This window comes from Ovis canadensis, chromosome 12 (genome assembly GCF_042477335.2).
Source record: "Ovis canadensis isolate MfBH-ARS-UI-01 breed Bighorn chromosome 12, ARS-UI_OviCan_v2, whole genome shotgun sequence".
Taxonomy (NCBI): Eukaryota; Metazoa; Chordata; class Mammalia; order Artiodactyla; family Bovidae; genus Ovis; species Ovis canadensis.
In genome coordinates this window covers 87,129,115-87,150,434 of record NC_091256.1, presented here as the reverse complement: position 1 = coordinate 87,150,434, position 21,320 = coordinate 87,129,115, and the positions used below count along the sequence as shown (strand labels likewise).

Here is a 21,320-nt window from a genome sequence, read left to right as displayed (position 1 = left end):
GACCCTATGGAAGGCAGCACGCCAGGCTTCCCTGCCCTTCACCATCTCCTGGAGTTTGTTCAAACTCATGTCTGTTGAGTCGATGATGCCAGCCACCCATGTCATCCTCTGTTGCCCCCTTCTCTGAAGATTAGCATGCTTAAAGAAACTCTGGGGGAACCTGAGCAGCAGGGAATGAATGGATTGGGGTTTGCAGATAGCTGTCCTCACCAGCAGCAAACCAACTGCTGCCAGGCCATGTGCAGGCATGCAGTGCGGACTCCCATAAACCCAGCTCCTAGTATCTTCAACCTCGTCTCTGAACATCCACTTCTAGTTCTTGCTCTAACAACACCTGGCTATTATTGGGGAGTGTAGCACCAAAGAATTGATGCTTTTGAACTGTGGTGTTGGAGAAGACTCTTGAGAGTTCCTTGGACTGCAAGGAGATCCAACCAGTCCATTCTGAAGGAGATCAACCCTGGGATTTCTTTGGAGGGAATGATGCTGAAGCTGAAAGTCCAGTACTCTGGCCACCTCATGCAAAGAGTTGACTCATTGGAAAAGACTCTGATGCTGGGAGGGATTGGGGGCAGGAGGAGAAGGGGACGACCGAGGATGAGATGGCTGGATGGCATCACTGACTCAATGGACGTGAGTCTGAGTGAACTCTGGGAGCTCGGGAGGCCTGGCGTGCTGCGACTCATGGGGTCGCAAAGAGTTGGACATGACTGAGCGACTGAACTGAACTGAACTGAACTTCCCTTTCAGGTCTTTTAAATGGTGGTGGCCCACATTTCTCACACAAAAATAGAATCCCAGTCACACCAGTGGCATGACAATGTGGATTATGGAGAATTTAATTATGAACTTGAAGGTGAAGGATTTGCCACGGTTTTATTCTTCTGTTTTAGAAAGCTTTCTTTTCCTAATACATGTTGGCCAGAATACTTGGAGAAATGACATCTATCTGCTGATTATCCATTTGAGAGCTTTCCTTAGCTTGTTTCACGTTATGTCAACAAAATAATGCTAACCTAATAAAGCCGCCAAGGGCTTCCCAGGTGGTAAAGAATCCATCCACAACCGCAGAGAGTAACAGGTTCGATCCCTGGGTGAGGAAGGTCATCTGAAGTAGAAAATGGCTATCTATTCCAGTATTCTCGCCTGGAAAACCCCACGGACAAGGAGCCTGGTGGGCCACAAAGTCCATGGAGTCACAAAAGAACTGGACACAACTGAGCGACTAAACAGCAACAACGGTAAAGCAATAAAGCCACAACCCGAGAAGCTGTAATTATCTCTCTCTGTCCTGAGGGTCTCCCAGATGCGGCCATCTCTGTATCTGGCCTGAATTTGACTGTCTAAATCATGACCGTTAATTTTCCCTACAAGATACCTTCGTAGAGAGTAGGTAGTAAGCACAATGCAGATGATTTTCAAAATCAACAGGTATATAAGGTGGTGACACGCCTTTCCTAACTGTTAGAGCTGAGACAGCTAAATCAAGAGTAGTACATGCAGAAATGTGCTCATACCTGTGCTACGAAGGGTTTTGTTTATAGATGTTAAAATTCATAGTAAAAGCAAAGGTAAATGAACTGGATGAATCTGTTGAAAATATTAATAAACACTTCATTAAATAAATAAGAATGAAAGCAAACTTTGCTCTTCTAGGGTTACAGCTTCACATGTACATCTAATAGCTGTTCAAGTTATTTAGGACTTAGAGTCTCAAACTTGAAATTATTAATTACAGGAAAAGTGCACCTCTAAGAACAGCAAGCCTGAAACAACAAAGGAACCAACTCTGTGGACGATTTCTCTGTGGGCAGGAGCTGCTGATGGCCCCATATGCTTGCTTCATGAATATAGGAAGCTTTCCAGGTTACATGTTCAGCCCTATGTGTCTATTTTAGTTGGATTTGGGTAGAATGACAGGATTTAACTTTTAAGGAGAAGTGAACACTTCATTTTTAGCAACACCGTGTTGGAGGCGGATGACCCTGATCACGAGGGGCCCCGTGTGCAGTCACTCTGCCAGGTGGCTCTCATCGGGGTGTTCACTGTTGAGAACCCCGCTATTTCTGCCTGAGGTTTGAAGCCAGGACTTCGCAGGATTCCCTGCTGCACGGCTCAGTTCTTCCCATGCACAGAGCAGGTGGGTGAGGCAGAAGAAGATCCCCACCTCGGAGGCAACAAGGAAGCATTCCAGAGACCAGCGACGGTGCTGCTCTTTGTTGGAGGAAACGTTAATTGGAGGTGGCGAGTACAAGTTGGAGCTGAAAATTGGACTTGGCTTATGAGCCGTTGGGAAACTTGTTAGAGGTTTTATCACCACATGTTGATAAACAGAAACAAAATGTTCACATTAAAAACATGAGTCAATTGTTTCCAATTTAGCTTAGAACACAGGCCTCAAGGGTAAGCACAGGGGTCACAACATCCTTTCTTAATGTTTAGAAGTAACGGGATCATTCGTATTAAAATACTACCAAGTCATCGGGATTCTTGGAATTTCCACTAAATTCTATCTGACATAAACAGCAGACATAGGTCTCCTTTCCTGATCTCTCTGGCTAAAACTTTTTACAGCTTCACTGTGGCAGTTACTGTATTGTCTTATATTCTTGTGCCTCTTTTTTTTCCTCCCGCTCTTTCACGTTCTTTTGGGAAAAGACCATGTATTTTCATCATTATATCCCTAGAACTGAGTCCAGTGCCCCAAAGTCAAAAGTTAAAACATGACGGAAAGAAGCAGCCAACATTCCTTCTAGCAGCGGTCAAGGATGGTCATACAAAATAAAGATAATTTATAGTTTTGGACTAAAATGAACAGTGTTTCTCAACTACAGGCCTTCCCCAGTTATAGATTTATTTAGTTTACCATTAAAATTATCTATGTGGGTTTAAGTAAACAGACTTTAAATCAAGTCTTTATCCACCATTCTCATTACAAGTCGAGCATTGCCGCTATAGGCACAAAATGGCTATGGTGGTATGTGAGGAAATTTTGCCGAAGAATATGTTTAATGGTTTTGAGATAATTAGAGAAGAGGAAGGACTCTGCCTGCAATGCAGGAGATCCAGGTTCGATCCCTGGGTCGGGAAGATTCCCTGGAGAAGGTGATAGCCACCCACTCCAGTATTCTTGCCTGGAGAATCCCAGGGACAGAGGCGCCTGGTGGGTTATAGTCCATTGGGTTGCACAGAGTCGGACACGACTGATGGCTAAGCTCCAAACATGCCCCTTTTGCCCACGCCTTCTCTATTTCCCATTCCCGTGGCTTGGAGCTCTCTTTATTTCTGTCTCTCTGGGAATCTCAGTTAATTTCTACCCTGATATATTTCACTTTTTTCATTATAGAAAGTTAGAAATTGCATTAAATATGCAACCACGACTATTTTCAATGTGGAATATAACTGTACACAGAGTAAACAGCAAGAGATACATCCTTAATTATAATTTTAAAACCGGGAAAAGCTTGTAGCTATATTTAACAAATCTAATGGTTTCATTGAATGGAGGTCTGTCATTAAATGTATTATTCACAATTACAGTTTTCATCATGATAGAAATTTATTTTAATCTAACAAGTGATAGAACTGCAAACATGTACAGCTTGCAAAAAGTAAACTGTGTTATTTATATCATCAGCAGAGATCAATGGGAGCCCAAGTAGCACCAGATGTACCAACCAGACCAAAATAACACTGCCAGGACTCTGAAATCTAACTGGTCATTGGGCCTGCAGAGCCCACAGGAGTAGACTATGACCTGTTTGTCAAAACGAGGAAGCTGACTGCCTGATAAAATTTTAAAAATTCAAATAAGACTAATAGTTTCCTAACATAATGTCCAAAATGTCCTAGATACAATTGGGAAATCACCCATCATACCAAGAATTAGGAAAACTACAACTTGAGTGAGAAAAGAAAGTGAACTGATGTCATCAACTCAGTCTGAGCTGAATCATATTTTTAAACTATCTGACAAAGATTTAAAGTACCATCATAAAATGATTTAATAAGCAATTACAAATTCTCTTGAGTAAAAGGAAAAATAGACAATATCAGCAAAGAATTAGATGATAAAATATGGAAATTATAAAACTGGAAAATAAAATAGGAGAAACAATCAATTCTCTGGATGGGCACAATAGTGGAGAGGAGATGAAAGAGAATAAAATCTGTGCATTTTGAGGACAGATCAATAAATTTACCCATTCTAAACAAAAGAGAGGGGAAAATTAACAGAACTCAGGAATCTGTGAAAAAACAGGAAAAGACACAAAGTTTACATTATCAGAGTTGCAGCAGAAGAAAAAGAGACTAGGGCTGAAAGAGCAATAAAAGAAAAACTTGGCTAAAGACATCCTAAATTTGGCAAAAGACATACATCCACAGATTTGAAAAGTTGAGTGAATTTCAAATTGGAAAAAAAAATAGACACAGAGATACATTCATAAGCAAAATTCTGAAAATGAAAGATAGAGCTGAAGGTGTTATCACTCCATAATTTTTCTCTGCAAGGAGTCAGAGAAAAGATGTGCTACCTACAGGGGACCATGAATTTCAACGAGAGTGGATTTCTTACTCGAAAAATAGAGTGCAGAAGGAAGAGATGTATATTTCCTCAAATGCTTAAAGAAAAGAATTGTCAACCATGAATTCTACATTCAACAAACTATCTTTCAGGAATAAATGGGCAATAAAGACTTTCTCAAATGAAAACTAAAAGAATTGTCACTAGCACACCACCTCTTAAAGAAAAGCCAAAGGAAGTTCTTAGACCAGGAAGGAACTAGTAGCATAAGAATCTTGAGGCAAAAGGCAGAAAGAAAGAACAATGGGGAGGGCAGGCAAACAGGAGAGAGCACCCTTCTTTCCATAAACTGTCTAAATCATATGTAATGATTAAAATAAGAATTAGAATACCATCTTATCCTCAAGACAATAATACTTTAAAGTGGGGAAGATAAAGAGACCTAAATGGAAAAAGAGTTTTTCTCTGCTTCACCCAAAACTGTAAAATGTTAATACCAATCAGCGATGAATTGCACATGTACCTTGTAATAGGCAGAAGAACCATATTGTGTATATGAAAATTAGACAATACATCTAAAATAATAGAACTAAATCAAGATGAAAACCCTAAAAAATGGTCAAGTATTCCATAGAAAGGTAAGAAAAGAGAAACAAAGAAATCAAAGAGAAAACAAAGAATAAAATGGCAGAGTTTACCCCAACCACATCAATAATTACGTCCAGGTAGATAGTCTAAATATACCAACTAAAAAGCAGAGATTGAAAAACAGTTTTTAAAAAGCATGATACAATAATATGCTTTTTTATTATAACATTTAAAAGAAACTTCAAATTAAACAACAAAAGAGTTGACAGTATAAGGATGGAAAAAGGCATTCTGTATAAATATTAATATTTTTAAAGGGCAGGAGCATGATTGTTCATGTCAAAAATATGAAAGAACTGAAAAAAAAATCCTAGAACTAATAAATGATTATAGCATGGTCTCTGAGCACAAGGTTAATATATAAAAGTCAAAAGTCAATTGCTTTCCTACATAACAGCAATGAACACATGGAATTTGAAATTAACAACACAGTACCATATATAGGGACACTCCAGAAATGAAATACTTAGGTATAAATCTAACAAAATGTGTATAAGATATATTTAACAAATTATGTATAATACTTATTTGAGTCAGCTTACAAAGGGGCTTCCCAGGTGGCTCAGTGGTAAAGAATCTGCCTGCCAATGCAGGCGAGGAGAGTTCGATCCCTGGGTTGGGAAGATCCCCTAGAGAAGGAAATGGCAACCCACTCCAGTGTTCTTGCCTGGGAAATCTCATGGACAGAGAAGGCTGGCAGGCTATAGTCTGTGGGGTTGCAAAGAGTCAGACAGGACTGAGCGACTAAGCACGCATGTGACCCTGAATCACCATCTGAAGGACAACTGATTCTGAGAACCCTCTTTGGAAGTCACATGAGTGGAAAGTGAGCAATTTCATGAAGCCATACTTGGGACAGCCCAGGACTTCTTTTAACTCATGTAGTCATTCTCAGCTGCTCCTCAGAAATCAAGGCCAACACACTTTACTGGGGCATTTTATTGCCTCTCTTGTTCGGATCTGCAAATACATCGGTCAGCCATGTTCTTTCATCTAATGAGGCAACATTAGCAGAGGCCTCTGACTTTGATAGAATCTCCTCTTTATAACCTTACACCCAAGAAAAAAAAAACATTTATAACTCCCTTACCTTGTTTCAAGGAGAACTTACAGTGGTTAACAAAATCACTTACACTACACCAAGACCATACAATTCAGAAAATACAAGAAAATAAGGCAACTCAGAAAAGAAACAGAACAATAAACTGTTCCTTAAGAAACAGAACAGGAAATTTGAATAATCCCAGGGGTGGGGTAAATACAGAAATGCATTATCAGAAAAACCTATACGCTTGTAGAACCCACTTTTACCTATAAGATTTCCAGCATCTTACATTGTTGGGAAATGTGATGTATTGCAAGATTTATTTCATGCTTTTTTCATTTATCAAGATTTATTTGCACATCTTTTACTAAGCGGAAAAGCATGCAAGCTAGAAGCTATTCAGGAAGAACTATACTGCTTCTGACGTTGACACTGGCGAGACTTTTCTCCGACGTGTTTTCACAGAGGGGACAGTGAATCAAGACATTCTCTACAGCAGCTTTATTGCAAACACTGCCAAGAAACAAATGTCATTGCACATAAAAACTGAGATGTTAAAATAAAGGGAATACTAAGTGTAAATAGACCCATCCCCCCTTTTTTTCTTATTCCTTATTTACTTTTCTCAGAAACCCCAACAGCACCTGAAATATTGCTCTCACATATCACTGGATCTATTGAGAGAGAAATAAGGTAGAAATCTAGGTTGCAATTAGTTTTCTCAGTGGTATCTATGCAACTGTAGGTAATTGGTGCTGCTGCTGCTAAGTTGCTTCAGTCGTGTCCGACTCTGTGTGACCCCATAGACAGCAGCCCACCAGGCTCCCCCGTCCCTGGGATTCTCAAGGCAAGAACACTGGGTTGCCATTGCCTTCTCCAGGTAATTGCTACTCATCATCAAATACAGGACTGTCTCCAAACTTCTGAAAAGTTTCAGAAATGGGAACAGATACAAACACAGCTGTTCATGCAAATTTCCACTGGGTTTAGAGTAAGAATATTGTAGAATAAGACAGAGTCCTTTAAATTTGATATGGGGAACAACTTTCGCTATAGAATAGTTGATTACTTGAGACTAGATAATTGTTCTCAGTGTAAATACAAATACGCTAACTTTTTAAGCAAAATCTGAATAACATAAAATGTAACATCATTAGAAAATTTAATGACACAAAAACTCTAAACTTTTCTCTCTCTAAGGTGAAGAGCTTGAGTTGGCTTCTAATTCCCCAGGATAAAGCATACAAGTATTTCCCCTTTCCTACGCCTCTTCTACCCGTTTTTAACATTTCCCTCATGATCTGAGGAATTACGATAGGTGAAATGAGGTATTTTCCAGGCCCACAGGGGGGACCCTTTGCACCAGGGCACAGAGGTTACACAGCACCGTTCTCCGGGTGAATGCATGATCTGCTGGCAAATGCTAGAAAGGCCAAGTGTCTCCCCCGCGCCGGGCCTTACCTGTGAGTCCGGGTGGACAGATGCAGACGTAACGGGGGGAGGCTTCGGGGCGGCGGGATGCAGACAGCAGCCGGGCCAGGCGCTCACGCCCGGTCTCTGAGGACAGCTCCACGCACCGCCCGCCGGCCTGGCAGGGGCCGCTCCCGCATCCATCGAGGTCGGTCTCACACTGCACGCCCGTGTACCCTGCAGGATAAACGGCCAGAGAGGCTGCGGGCTCAGAGCTCCTCAGCCACGGGGCACGCGCCTGACTGGAGGCTGGCCACCGCGCAGCGCCAGGTAACAGGTGCTGGGCCCCCCTTGAGGAGCTGGCAAGGGGACCTGATAAAGGGGGCTTCTGTGAACGTTAAGAGCAACAGCGGAGTCACTTCCATGGTACCACCGAACACTTAACAAAGAAGGATGAAGGGGCTTCAGGATCATCTTGACTTAACCTGGAAGTTTTAACTAAACTCCAGTTCTTCAAACATTCCAACTGTTTGAATGCTGAGCAAGAAAAAAAAAAAAAAAAGATATATTTTTCCAGAGTATAGATGTAAAGTCAGCAGACTGCAGGTGGGTGCTGGTGGTAAAGAATTCGCCTGCCAACTCAGGAGATGTAGAAGAAGTGGGTTCAGTCCCTGGGTTGGGAAGGTCCCCTGGAGGAGGAGATGGCAACCCACTCCAGCATCCTTGCCTGGAGAATCCCATGAACAGAGGAGCCTGGCAGGCTCAGCATTGCAAAGAGTCAGACAGGACTGAAGCGACTTAGCACACAGCACACACTCAGCAGAAAGCACATAGCCAAGCCTCAGTGCTTCCCTTAAACCTCGGAGCAGAGGTAAATGATTTCCTTACACACCGTGAGACAGAAGAAAAAACTATTTTGTATTTGAATGGATTTAGCTGGGTCCTTTTACTAGGGACAAGAATAAAAACAATAAAACATGAATGATTTAGTATTTTATAAAATATTTGGATATTAAATAAAAAAGAAAGTCCCTGCCAGAACTATTTTCTGTGGTTTTACCGACATATGCACCTGTTAAAACCATATATGTGTCTGTTTATTGTGTGCGTTAACGTACCTGGAACTGTACTGACTGCACGCATCGTGCAGTACGGTTTGGTTTCTTTACTCCCTTGCACAATCTATCCATGTTAGAAATATAGAGCTGACTCATAATTTTTAACTATTGCCAAGTAGTCCATAACATAGGTGTGTATAATTTGACCATTCCATTCCCTTAGGGGGTTTATATACATTTTTGCTATTACAATATTGTATTGAATAGCATCATATATGCGGCTTGTGCAAATGTCTGAGTGCAACACTAGGGTCTATGCTAGGAGTGGGATTTCTGGGTTATAGGTTACGGGCATTTCAAATTTTAATAGATGCTGGTAACAACCTCTGGAGAAACTGTAGAGGTTGTTACGTGTCTACTGGCACAGGATAAGAGTATGTGTGGTCCAGACCCTTGTCAACACTTGCCACACCAAGCAAAAATTTTTACCAGTTGGCTAGATAAAATATCATACCTTATCATTGTTTGCTTTACATTTTCGCCAGATATTATTGAATTTAATATTTTTAGAATTTTTTATCATTTCATATCTTTTTCCATTAGGTTGTTTTTCTTACCGATTTTGACTATTTACATACTCTGTGTAGTGCTAGTCCAAAAATGTAAATTTAGTAAGTGCTAATATAATGCTGAGGAGTGTATCCAGGATCACACCAGCTGTTCTGTGAGATGATGAAAGAGATGAACGAAGTTCCCATAGGAACACAATCTGACTTATAATACAAATGACTTCACCTACGGATCTTTGCAATGTCACTTAACTGCTGAAAAATATGTTTTAAAAATAAAATTGCAATCCAAAATGGTAAAGGTTATAAATCCAACCATGGTCTTTCTTTACTTTGAAACCATTCAATGGCTTCACTATTCACACAGAATAAAGTTCAAAATCCTTAACCTGGCCAGCCCTTTATTATCTGGCCCCATTCCCAAATTTGTTCCTGTCTGTCCCTAGAGTGCTTTCTGTCCCAGGGCCTTTATAATACCGTTCCCTCCCCTAGAAAACCCTCCTCCAAGACTGCCTGCATAACTCTTAAGTTTTCCGACTCGATCTTTTATTACTTGCTCAGAATGTCATTTCCTCATGGACAGATCTAAATAAGAACCTTTTTTCTCTCACATACCCAATTCTTTCCTTTCGTTGTCTTACAAAGATTGGTATTATGTGCTTATTTTTAGAGGTATCTTTTAAAATTCATTTATGTATATAGTTTTCACTTGATTGCTCAGATAGTAAAGAATCTGCCTGCAATGCAGGAGACTCGGGTTCCAGCCCTGGGTCAGGAAGATCCCCTGGAGAAGGGAATGACAACCCACTCCCTCCATGCAAGGGCATAGCAACTCGCTCCAGTATTCTTGCCTGGAAATCCCACAGACAGAGGAGCTTGACGGGCTGCAGTCCACGGGGTCGCAGAAGGGCCGGACACGACTGAGCGACTGAACAAACGACATAGCTTTCACTTATTTATGTAGCTGTCTCCCTCAATAGACTGTGAGCTCCATAAAAGCAGAGGCTGTGTTTTTTTATTCACCATGCTAGGACTGAGCAACACCTGAGTACTAGAAGTGAAGTCGCTCAGTCGTGTCCGACTCTTTGCAACCCCATGGACTGTAGCCCACCAGGCTCCTTGGTCCATGGGATTTTCCAGGCATGAATACTGGAGTGGGTTGCCATTTACCTTCAGTCAACTCCTAAATGAGATTCAAACAGAACTAGTCAACAATTTAGATGATAATCCTCGCTTAGCAAATAAACTAGAGTTGATGAACTCTTAATGAGCAAATAATGAGAACATGATATGAATGCTCATGTAATTTTAATAAAAACCTAAATGGGGTCCTATGTCAATTCATAACCACAACACAAATTCTGCTGCTCATCCATATAACACTTTTGTCACATTTGAACCCTGTGTCTTTATCAACCTTCTCAAGAAGAAATTGAGAGTTGAAAAGGAAACTGGAAGCACATGTCAGATGAGGGTCCCACAATCCTTTGTCATGACCCCACCCCTAGAACCCTCAGTCTCTTAAGCATGAATGTTTATTTTTAAAGTGTTTTCATTTCATACTTAAGGATCTACACCTATTCACTAAATAATGGTTTTCACAAGTTTTTATAAACGTCTTGTGCTACAGTTGACTTACTGAAGTTCTATTTTCAATTTTCTTCTCATTCTAAGTTTTAAGACTTATGCACAGCCCAGGTTAGGAAGTAATTTAGTACTTTTATAAATCCTTTTTTGCTTTCCGGCTCATGTATTGTCTTCATTTCTGTCCTGAACACTAGGAAGGTTCTGATTTATGGTCTTACGGGTCCCATCCCTACCACTGGGCCCTGTGGGGATTCTGTTTGCTGTTCCCTTTAACCAGAGGTATAAATAGATTCTTTCAGTCAAGGCTACATTCAATAGTTCTAACAAGTTTTCCTATAAAACTCTGTACAAAGAAACAATATGATGCTGAGTCAAGACCCCAGGGTTCTTAAATTACATGTTTTAAGAAAAACAACAACAACAATCTTTTCTGGGTAACAGGAAAACTTTTAAGATAAGCATTTAAGGTGACCGACACTTGCGATTAATTAGCCCTGAAACGAGGACCCTGGGCAATTACAGCACTGTATTCTTGTCATCGCGCTCAGTGGCAGGCATCTCATGATCCAAAGGAACCGTCTACGATTCTTAGATAAACCTCTTTACATATCACTGTGAGAACTGAGTACAAAGACATTGTGAGTTTTCTCTCTAGGCAAAATCGACATCCATCCAGTGACCCAAGAGAGAAACTCAGAAGCAGAACTGTCCTAAATTGGCGCTCCTTCCCAATCCCCACGTCATTTCCACCTCCTAAAGGGCTCCTGTGGCCGTCCATATGCTCACATCCATCCTCACCACTGGCATCTTTGTTCCAGTCCGTGACTTACCTGTTACTTAAATCACTGCAGAAGTCTCACAGGATTCCCTGCGATTAGCCTTATTTCTCTCCATCGTCTCTCCATCGTTCTTCCACTGAAGTGCCAGGAAGCTCTTCGTAAATTAACAGGTCAGACTGCCCCATGGTTTGCAGGGAGGACATCATTATCTGGCTTCAGCCTCAGCTTGCTCCTCAGCCCACCCTCTACCCTCAGCTCTGCCTAGCCCATCATTTTGAAGAGTCCCTCCAGGCCCCACAGTTGGACGGGCTCTTTTCTCTGTGCTCCTGCCGCCCTTTCGTCCTTCCCTTTTCTTTTTTCCTCTCTTCTATCCTCAAACAAGCAATGAGCTACCACCTGCCAGCCTTAGGGTCTAGAGTGGCCCGTCTCCTAATTCCAGTGCCAGGCTGACATTTATTGACTTGCTGTGGTCTAGGCTGAGCTGGGAGCTCCTTCTGTATTGCCGGACTTCACTCCACAATGACACTATGAGGCAGATATTATCATCATCATCTCTGCTTTATCTGTCGATGAGGAAACTGAGGCTCAGAGCAGAGACGTGGCCAAAGTCACAGAGCTCGTGGGTACATTTCTGGGGTGTGCTTAGTAATCTTTCACGTTTTCTAAAATGCTGCCTCCTCAGTCAAGCTGTCACTAAACATTTTCCCCCCTTATTCCCTTTTACGGAATTTATTAGAGATTCTTGTGAAAGTGTTAGTCGCCCCGTCATGTCTAACTATTTGGAACCCCATGGACTGTAGCCTGCTAGGCTCCTTTTCCATGGAATTATCCAGGCAAGAATCCTGGAGTGAGTTGTCATTCCCTTCTCCAGGGGATCTTCTCGACCCAGGGATCGAACCTGGGTCTCCTGCAATGCAGGCAAATTCTTTACTGTCTGAGCCACAAAAAACTGTACTGTTCACAGTTTTTTTCACACTGTTTTCCTGCTAGAATTTAAGCTCCTTGGAAGGAGGGACTGTGTCTTTTTGATCCCCTAATCCTTCATATATATAGTTGGCAGTGAAATCTTTGGGGCTTGAATGAGTGGGACTCATACTGGTCTTTTTTAGGCAGCTCTCCTTTGCTGCCTGACTCCATTACAAACCCTTCAGAACAGCAGGACCCAACTTTTTTGGCACCAGGGACTGCTTTCGTGGGAGACAACTTTTCCATGAACTGGAGAGGGGTGGGGAGGTGGTTTCAGGATGATTCGAGCACATTACATTTATTGTACACTTTATTTCTATTATTATTACATCAGCTCACCTCAAATCATCAGGCATTAAATCCCAGAGATTGGGGACCCCTATTTTAGAGCACAGAAACCATCTGTCATATACAATTTCCACCTCCTGGTATAGAACCTGGAATGTAGTAATAGCAGTTGCTTTTTTTTTTTTTTTTTTTTGAGTACTTAATACATGCCAGGTTCCATTCTTACAATTTTACCCCTCACAACAATACTACAGATAGCTTTTTTATCCTTCATTTGTGGATGAGAAATGTAAGAATTAAGGGGTAATTCACCCTAGTTCACTCAGTTAACAAATGGTGGACTCATCCTGCTCCCAAGCTGTCCACTTCACCCCCTGCTTCTGGACTGAGGTCCTGTTCAGAGTGTTGAGGGTTGGCTGATGACAAGAACATGGAACAACATGTTTTGGAAAAAAATTCAGTGTTAGAGGTGACTTGTTGATTCAAGTGGTACAAATTGTTTCCTAGTGACAAGGACCAATGGCCAAAGGGTAACAAATACGTCCTCTTCATTATCTGGAAGTGGGGAGACACATGAGGTACACAGAGCTCCGAGCCACAGGCGAATTCCCGGCTTCCTTTCATACTTTTAAGTTTGTTTGGTTTTTACCAAAGCATGTAAAATGTTCCTCAGGCACCGAGATGCCTTTTGATCAGAAGCTGCTATTGACTGGACTGACCCCAGTCTCCACGCCTCCCCCCAACTACAGGGCCTCCCTTTCCTTAGATAACAATATGAATGGGGAGGTGCGAATACGCGGTCAGTAAGCTTAGATTTTAAATAATTGCATGCTTATCGGTTGTTTTCCAATGGCTCAAGAAAGAAGAGAGGCAAAATGCACTTTCATTTCTAGCAATAAAATCCTAGTAAGGGTTAGGCTGAAGTACATCAAGCAGGTTATTTTTTGCCAAAATTAACACCAATACTTATGAGTGGCTCGTTGATTCAAGCGTCACACACTCTCTCCTGTCACCTCTACGCTCAAGTCCAGTTACCTTTTAAGTGTGATTTTAAATTATGGTTTATGCATGTGTAACTTGTATCATCTTTTACATTGTAAAACGTGAGCGGAATACTTACATTTCTGAAAAATCATTCTACACTGTCTATGGGGACCATCAACAATCACATAGATTGACTCCATGAATTGCGACACAAGCACTTAGGATTTTAATGGAGTTTCATGTGTTTTAATATGTTCTAGGTGTCAAAGAAAACATCTTGGAGGACAAGGAAGCATCTTCCAGTGAATTTTACTCCATGAAAACCATGTTGAAATCAACCTTTCCATTGATTACTTTTTCCCTCTCTGTTTCTTCTAGAAGATTCTGATGATTGGACACCTTGGTAATCTAGTTCAGATAATGCATAGTGTAGCAATAGGTATGTTTGAGCATTGAAGAACATGATTAAATCAAACAATGGTAGCTAGAAGAAAGAGTTGGTTTTAAACCTCCGGCAACAAGAGTTGTTAGTTTCCATTTGCCTTAAGTTATTTGTTTCTATTCTACGCAAAAGGAAAAAAAAAAAAAAACCAGTGGGAGGAATCCTGTCACTCACCAGGCCTGCAGCGGCAGGTGTAGTGGTCAGCACTGTCCTCGCAGATGGCGTTGTTGTGACAGGGCTGTGACCAACAGAGGGGCAGTGGGATCTCACAGCGTGTCCCCGTGAACCCGCTACCTGCGCAGGTACAGGTGTACCTGGGGAGCAAAATGAAGTCGGGACATCAGCCTGTGCTCACGGGAGATGACGCATCCTCATCCTGTCTCTCCCCTGTCCCTCAGCGTGGGCTTAATACCTACCCAAAGCATATGCTTGCAGGCTTCTAGAGATGATCCCTCAAGGTTTTTAGTAAAAGCAAGTGTGTTAAGGAGAGCTAAGGAGCCTTACCCCAAGTAAGTGTTCAGTCAAAATTCCTTGGAAACCATGACTGTTTATACTTTTGTCTCCTCACCCATAGATTGAAAGTAATAGTGCCTTTGCCACAAAGTCGTCGGGATAATTAAATGTGCATATGAAGAGTGAGCGCAGCATGCCAAAGGGCAGAAAATACTGAACAGAACCACTGAACCGTATGAAATAGATTGGTCAGTACTGGTGAGGCGGCAGAGGATGATTTACACCATCGAGGCACTCTTTATATAAAGAACCCAGTAATAAGGTCCCTAGTGAAATAATAAATTATGGAAAAAAGGAAAGCTTCTCATTATATAAATTGTGACTTATGTTTCCTTATTTCTAGATTACAAGAATATTTTGGTCGTGTTATTTATAATGATTCGTCGATTGAATGGGATTATCTGACAGACCTAAAATACAAATCTAGGGAGAGTCGTTCACTTTATTTCACTTCAGATGGCCTCTCCTTGAGGATCTAGTATTGAAAAATCATGGGCTTACACACCCAGCTTAGATAAAATAAGTGTCTGGGGGAGGACACCTATGATTTAATAAAGAGTAACAGCGCTGTTCACCCTGGCTATGTGTCTATGTACCACCAATGCAGACATTAAGATTCACTAAGGAAAACGAAACACTAGCAGATATAAGTGACTATAATTTTTATACATAATTTTCCTAGCTAGAAATCCTCTAGTCACTATTTCATTTCTCTGATTAAAAAAAGGCCTACTGCAAATCTAAACACCACGTGTGAGACACTGGAGACCAGAGCCCTGTGGTCAAGCCTGGTTAGTGCAGTTCATAGACGGTCTCCATTTACATCTTCCTTTGCCTGCAGGAACCTTCCAGGGGGCATAATTTTTGCCTTTCCCGCAAATCTCATAGGGGAAACAAAGTCAGGCTGTATTTGCTGAACTTGAGATGATCTCAAAATTTAGGTAATGAGAGAGCTATGGATTCAGAAGAAAGAGTATTCACAGCACATACTCCGGTGAAAAGAGGAAAGCCAGCAGGAAGCAGGTTTAGCCCTGTTCTGCTTGTGTTTCCAAAGGCATCAAAGGGCTTCCCAGGTGGCGCTAGTGGTGAAGATCCTGTCTGCCAATGCAGCAGACAAAAGAGACACAGGTTCGATCCCTGGGGCAGGAAGATCCCCTGGAGGAGGGCATGGCAACCCACTCCAGTATTCTTGTCTGGAGAATGCCATGGACAGAGGGGCCTGGTGGGCTACAGTCCACAGTTTCACAGAGTCGGACACGACTGAAGCTACTTAGCATGCACACATGCAGGTATCAAAAGCATCGTGTGACTTCTGTCCTGACGCCTCCTGGAAACAGTGAGGCCTGGCTGGGAGAGCCTCCTCTTTCCCGGAGCACTTGTGTGGGAACCGCTGCTTTGGTCTGTCTGTCCACATGTTTCCCGGTTACCAGTCTCCAGATGTGAAGATTCTCGCCACTGGAGAACAAAGTGGGTATAACTGAAAATCACAGGCAAAGCCTGGATCACGCTCAGAGTTTACCAAAGAGGTGCTCCGCCACCTTGTTCTACTTAAAATGTGCTGTTTTCCTGGATATTTGAAGCACACAAGACTTTTATTGCTCCCGCTTTTGAGTCTGACACATTTTGAAATTCAGATATGGGATCAATTATATCTTATTTATTAAATAAAATTGGATTCTAGTCCTCCTTTGCAAAGAATTAACTGTATGAACCTGTGGGGGTCCCCTGACTTCTCCAAACTTTAGACTCCTTGTTGTCGAGGGGGAGTTTTAAGGCCCACCTTGCCTTCCACTGAGCCGCCAGAGGATATGTGAAGACACCGCCAAGTGCTAAGCAGTTAAAACTCAAGGTTTAATAACTCAATGCCTGTGCTTTAACTAAGTGTTAGAAAGTTCTTCCAAAAAATATCTTATATGAATTCAACTACCATCACCCAAATTTATTATATGCCTTAAATTAAGGTGTGATTTATTGTTTTGGTTTTGTTTCTGCTGAAAAGTCAATGTTAGACTCTAATTTGGAACATCACTCTGCTGGCTCAAAAGTACTCACCTAATTCCCTAAACAACTAGAAATTCAAGACATAATTAATTTAATATCACTGCCCTTGCCAACACTGTTTAGATAAAATTCCTAAAGGATTTCTTTTTCACCACTTGATTTATATGCTTGTCATTTCAAACATACAATCTTACATTCACATACAGAATAACTCCAGCTTTGTTTTCGCATCTACCATGGATAGGGAAGGTAGATTCCCCTTTGTTTCTTCAATGTGGAAGACTGGCACTTTTCCATAACGGAAGAAATTCTAAACTGTTACAAGAATGACTTGGAAAATGCTCTCTCTTGAGACAGGGGCCCTCAAAGGATGCATTTTTTAATAAAGCGTGACTGCTAAACCTTGAATCACTTGAAGCATAAAAAGCACTCTGAAAACCTTAAGCTGGGGATGTGAGATCTCCAGATTCACCAGAGGTGGTCCAGTAGCTTCTGGCCAGTGAGTGCTCTCTTGGGAGAAAGCGTACCTGTTGGCTCCGTCCACGCACAGCCCGCCATGGAGACACGGCCCACTGGCACACTCGTCCGTGTTGAGCTCACAGCGATTGCCCAGGAATCCCGGGGCACAGTCACAGAAGTAGGCCCCCACAGCGTCCTGACAAGTGGCACCATTGAGGCAGGGCTGGGACCAACACTCATTAACTTCCAGTTCACAGTTTATACCTTTATTCAAAAGTTGGCACGGGAGGGAAAAAAAGGGAAAAGTTTTAGCAAAGCGTTAATATTTTCGCTCTTTGGCAATGCTTTGTTTGCCAAAGCTCTTGTCAAATGTGATGTTGCCCAAAATAATTTTCCTCCTTAATTGTAATTGATATTAACTTTCTGGCAGGCTTGCGGGAAGTTCACAAAGCAGAGCAGCTGTCACTTACAAAGAACCATCGCCTGCAACAGCTTGTGGCTTTTTAGTCCATGGAAACAAATCATTTTTAGAACAAAGTAATTGTTTACTGTACTTTTGTTGGAAGCCTGAAAGGGACTGGCCAATGTCTTTAAATTATTTTTAAACACTTAGTTTAATTAGGCATCACATTGAACAGTGGGTAAAAGCTCAGACTCCAAAGCCAAATGGCCTGGATTGGAATCTTGTCAAAGCCTCTTTTAGTTGTGTGACCTTGGGAAAGTTGCTTGATCTTTCCTAATCTCAAGTTTCTTAACCTGAAAAATGGGATCAATAGTTGTAATTACCCCATAGGATACTTATCACAATTTCAATGTGTTCTAAAGTGCCTAACATAATACCTGGAGTATACTACATATTTGCTAGAGAAAAAAAGGTACTTTCTCTTTCCACAAATATTTATTTATTATACAATGTGCAATTATTTCCCTAGTATCCTTTTTGCATAGAAATATTTACATTTTCTATACCACTGTAAAATGTTGCTTTTAAATAGAAAATTCATCCATGACTTAAACTCAACGTATTTAGTGCTATTATTAACAGCTACTTCATTTTAAGGTAAAATTACATTTTAAAAAATCTGTATTTTCCCCCTCCCCAAATAATAGGTGAAGATTATTTTCTAAGCAAGCTAAGTTTAAGACTTTCAAAAGTAGTCACACTGAGATCACAAAGTATTCTACTGAATCTGTCTAAATAACATTTGACGGTACATTCATGCTTAGTCATGTCCAACTCTTTGTGACCCCATAGACTGTAGCTTGCCAGCTTCCTCTGTCCATGAAATTCTCCAGGCAAGAATAGTGAAGTGGGTTGCCATTTCCTACCCTGGAGGATCTTCCTGACCCAGGGATTCAACCTGTGTCTCTTACATCTCCTGCATTAGCAGGCAGGTTCTTACCATTAGTGCCACCTGGGAAGCTGAAATAGTATTTGATACACAATAATCACATGTGCATATAGGTTTTAAAAGATACAAAAGGGGGCTATCTATATTTGCTCATCTTTATTCCTGGGCCTATTCCCTAGGATAACAAATTATGAATTAAAATTATAGAGGAATTTCTCAAGAACTCAGAGGTTTTTAGTAGTTGTTCGATTTTTTGTCCTCTTTTCTGACAGAAAATGAAATAGGATACTCCAACACCACCTGCCATTTACAACTGTGACTAGACTCTACAAATGCTGACCCAAAAAGAGATGCCAGCATGTTAACTTTGAGTGATTTTTGAAAAGAAAAAGAATTTAAATTTTACATCAGTAAAAATGGAAAGTTGTAGAATAGTATCTGTTGTAGGTAAGCGGCTTGCCATTTTTTTCAAACTTTAAACTTTTTATATCAGAATGTAGCCAATTAACAATGTTGTGATAGTTTCAGGTGGACAGCAAAGGGATTCAGCCATACCTATACACATATCCATTCTCCCTCAAAGTCCCCTCCCATGCAGGCTACCACATGACATTGAGCAGAGTTGCCTGTGCTATACAGTAGGTCCCTGTTGGTTATCCATTTAAAATATAGCAGTGTGTACATGACCTTCCCAAAGTACCTAAGTATCCCTATTTGAGGCCTGGCTATTTCTCACCCGGCCTGCAAATGGGAATTCCTCTGTCAGTTTTATTCGGCATTAGGAAGGTTGGTGGCTCAGTGGTAAAGAAGTCGCCTGCCAATGCAGGAGATGTAGGTTCAACCCATGGGTGGGGAAATGAACTGACCACGAGACACCGGTGTTCTCATTCTATCTCTGAAGCAGTTTTTCAGCAATGCCTTGGTATCTTTATTTCTGCCATGTAAAATAATACAATTACACATACCTTTTTTATTTTTAAGAGTATATAAAAGATATAAATGATCAATTCTTTTAGAAATGTTTCATATAATTATTTTTTAAATATTTGTTATTCAGTTGCTAAGTCATGTCCGACTGTTTGTGACCCCATGGACTGCAGCTTGCTGGCTTCCCTGCCCTTCACCATCTCCCAGAGTTCACTCAAACTCATGTCTACCTAGTCAGTGATGCCATCTGACCATCTCATCCTCTGTCATCCCTTTCTCCTCCTCCCCTCAATTTTTCCCAGCATCAGAGTCTTTTCCAGTAAGTCAGCTTTTCAGAAATCAGGTGGCCAAAGTATTGGAGCCTCAGCTTCAGCATCAGTCCTTCCAATGAATATTCAGGGTTGATGTCTTTTAGGATTGATTGATGTCCTTTAGGATTTGATCTCCTTGTTGTTCAAGGGACTCTCAAGAGTCTTCTCCAGCACATTTCAAAAGCATCAATTCTTCAGCACTCAACCTTCTTTATGGTTCAACTCTCACATCCTAATAGCTTTGGATTACATCTTTTGGTACTTTAATCATCTATATTTACTAAAAACCATTAACATATAAAGCCAAATAAGTCGTTTAAAACTTGTTAACACTTGCCCAAATTTTATTTCATAATGTGAATAAAATTCATATATCTATCTGTTATACACTCAGGTTACTTCCTATTGCTTAAGAAATAAGATAAATTAGAAACCATTATTTTAGACACTGCAGCTCCATTTATAACAATGTCATTCAAATACTTTAGCTCTTAAGTGATCCTGATGCATGTATAAGAACGTGTTTCAAAAGCTTAAATTCAATTTCAGTACAAACAACGATTTGCTTTGGATTTATTTGATATGTCTTATCACTCTTAATATTACTTAACAATGTGATTCTTATCACCGCTTTTCAGTGGTACTGATACGGGAAGAAAAGAAAAAGTGATTTGGTCTCCGTCTGAGTGCTGCCAAAGCAGCTGGATGAAAAGCGATGAGCAGAGTCAGTCATCCAGATGTTTCTGTATTTCCAGATGCTTGCCTTCATAGATGAAACATCTGGAAAACTAACTGTGATCTTCAGTTTTCACTTGGATGTTTACTGTTTCACGCATATAGCCATCAAGTATAGATAGCTAATTGACCTTCAAAACCATACCTGAACAGTGTGGTAAAGTCTGTCTGGAGACATTCACTTTGTAAACAGTGTCCCTGAGTGTGGGGCCGTGTCATTCTAACCCTACGTAGCAATAGAAACTGATTGAAGCTACCTAGTAGCCTTCTGTGGCTAATTGTCTAAGAAAAGGAAAATTCGTAACGTTAAATTCTTTCACAAAAACTCCTCCAGGAGCTGAACCAGTCTGTTCAATTTGGTTTATAGTTCTGTGAATTCCATGGATGGTATAGTCCATGGGGTCACAAAGAGTCAGATGTGACTGAGAGCCTTTCACTTTCACTTTTTTTTTTTTTTTCCTATATGAAAGGAAAGTAGAAAGGTTGGGATAAAAACACAAACAAAAGGAACTCTGCATCAACAGAAAAATGTACAGGACAGGGAAAAAACCCTCTGACTTTATTAGGTTCGGGGACACACTATAACTTCCACAGTTACTACGTATACATCACTACGTATACACAGATGACTAAGGTGTTACATCACGGATTCCTGACAGTCACGGACAGTTCCATTCTGAACTGTGTGACTTCCATTAGCTGTCAAAGGCAGTTCAGACAT

At 41.0% G+C, this 21,320-nt stretch overlaps 1 protein-coding gene across 1 annotated transcript in view; it reads right to left on the bottom strand.

Annotated features, from left to right (window-relative positions):
- Positions 1–21,320, bottom strand: part of CRB1 (crumbs cell polarity complex component 1) — a 144,807-nt gene that overhangs the window by 106,854 nt on the left and 16,633 nt on the right. Inside the window, exons 3-5 of the mRNA XM_069544400.1 lie at positions 17,343–17,538; positions 14,476–14,615; positions 7,680–7,865 (exon numbers count right to left, since the gene is read on the bottom strand). Coding sequence (XP_069400501.1) covers positions 7,680–7,865; positions 14,476–14,615; positions 17,343–17,538 — 522 coding nt within the window. The remainder of the gene's footprint in view (positions 1–7,679; positions 7,866–14,475; positions 14,616–17,342; positions 17,539–21,320) is intronic.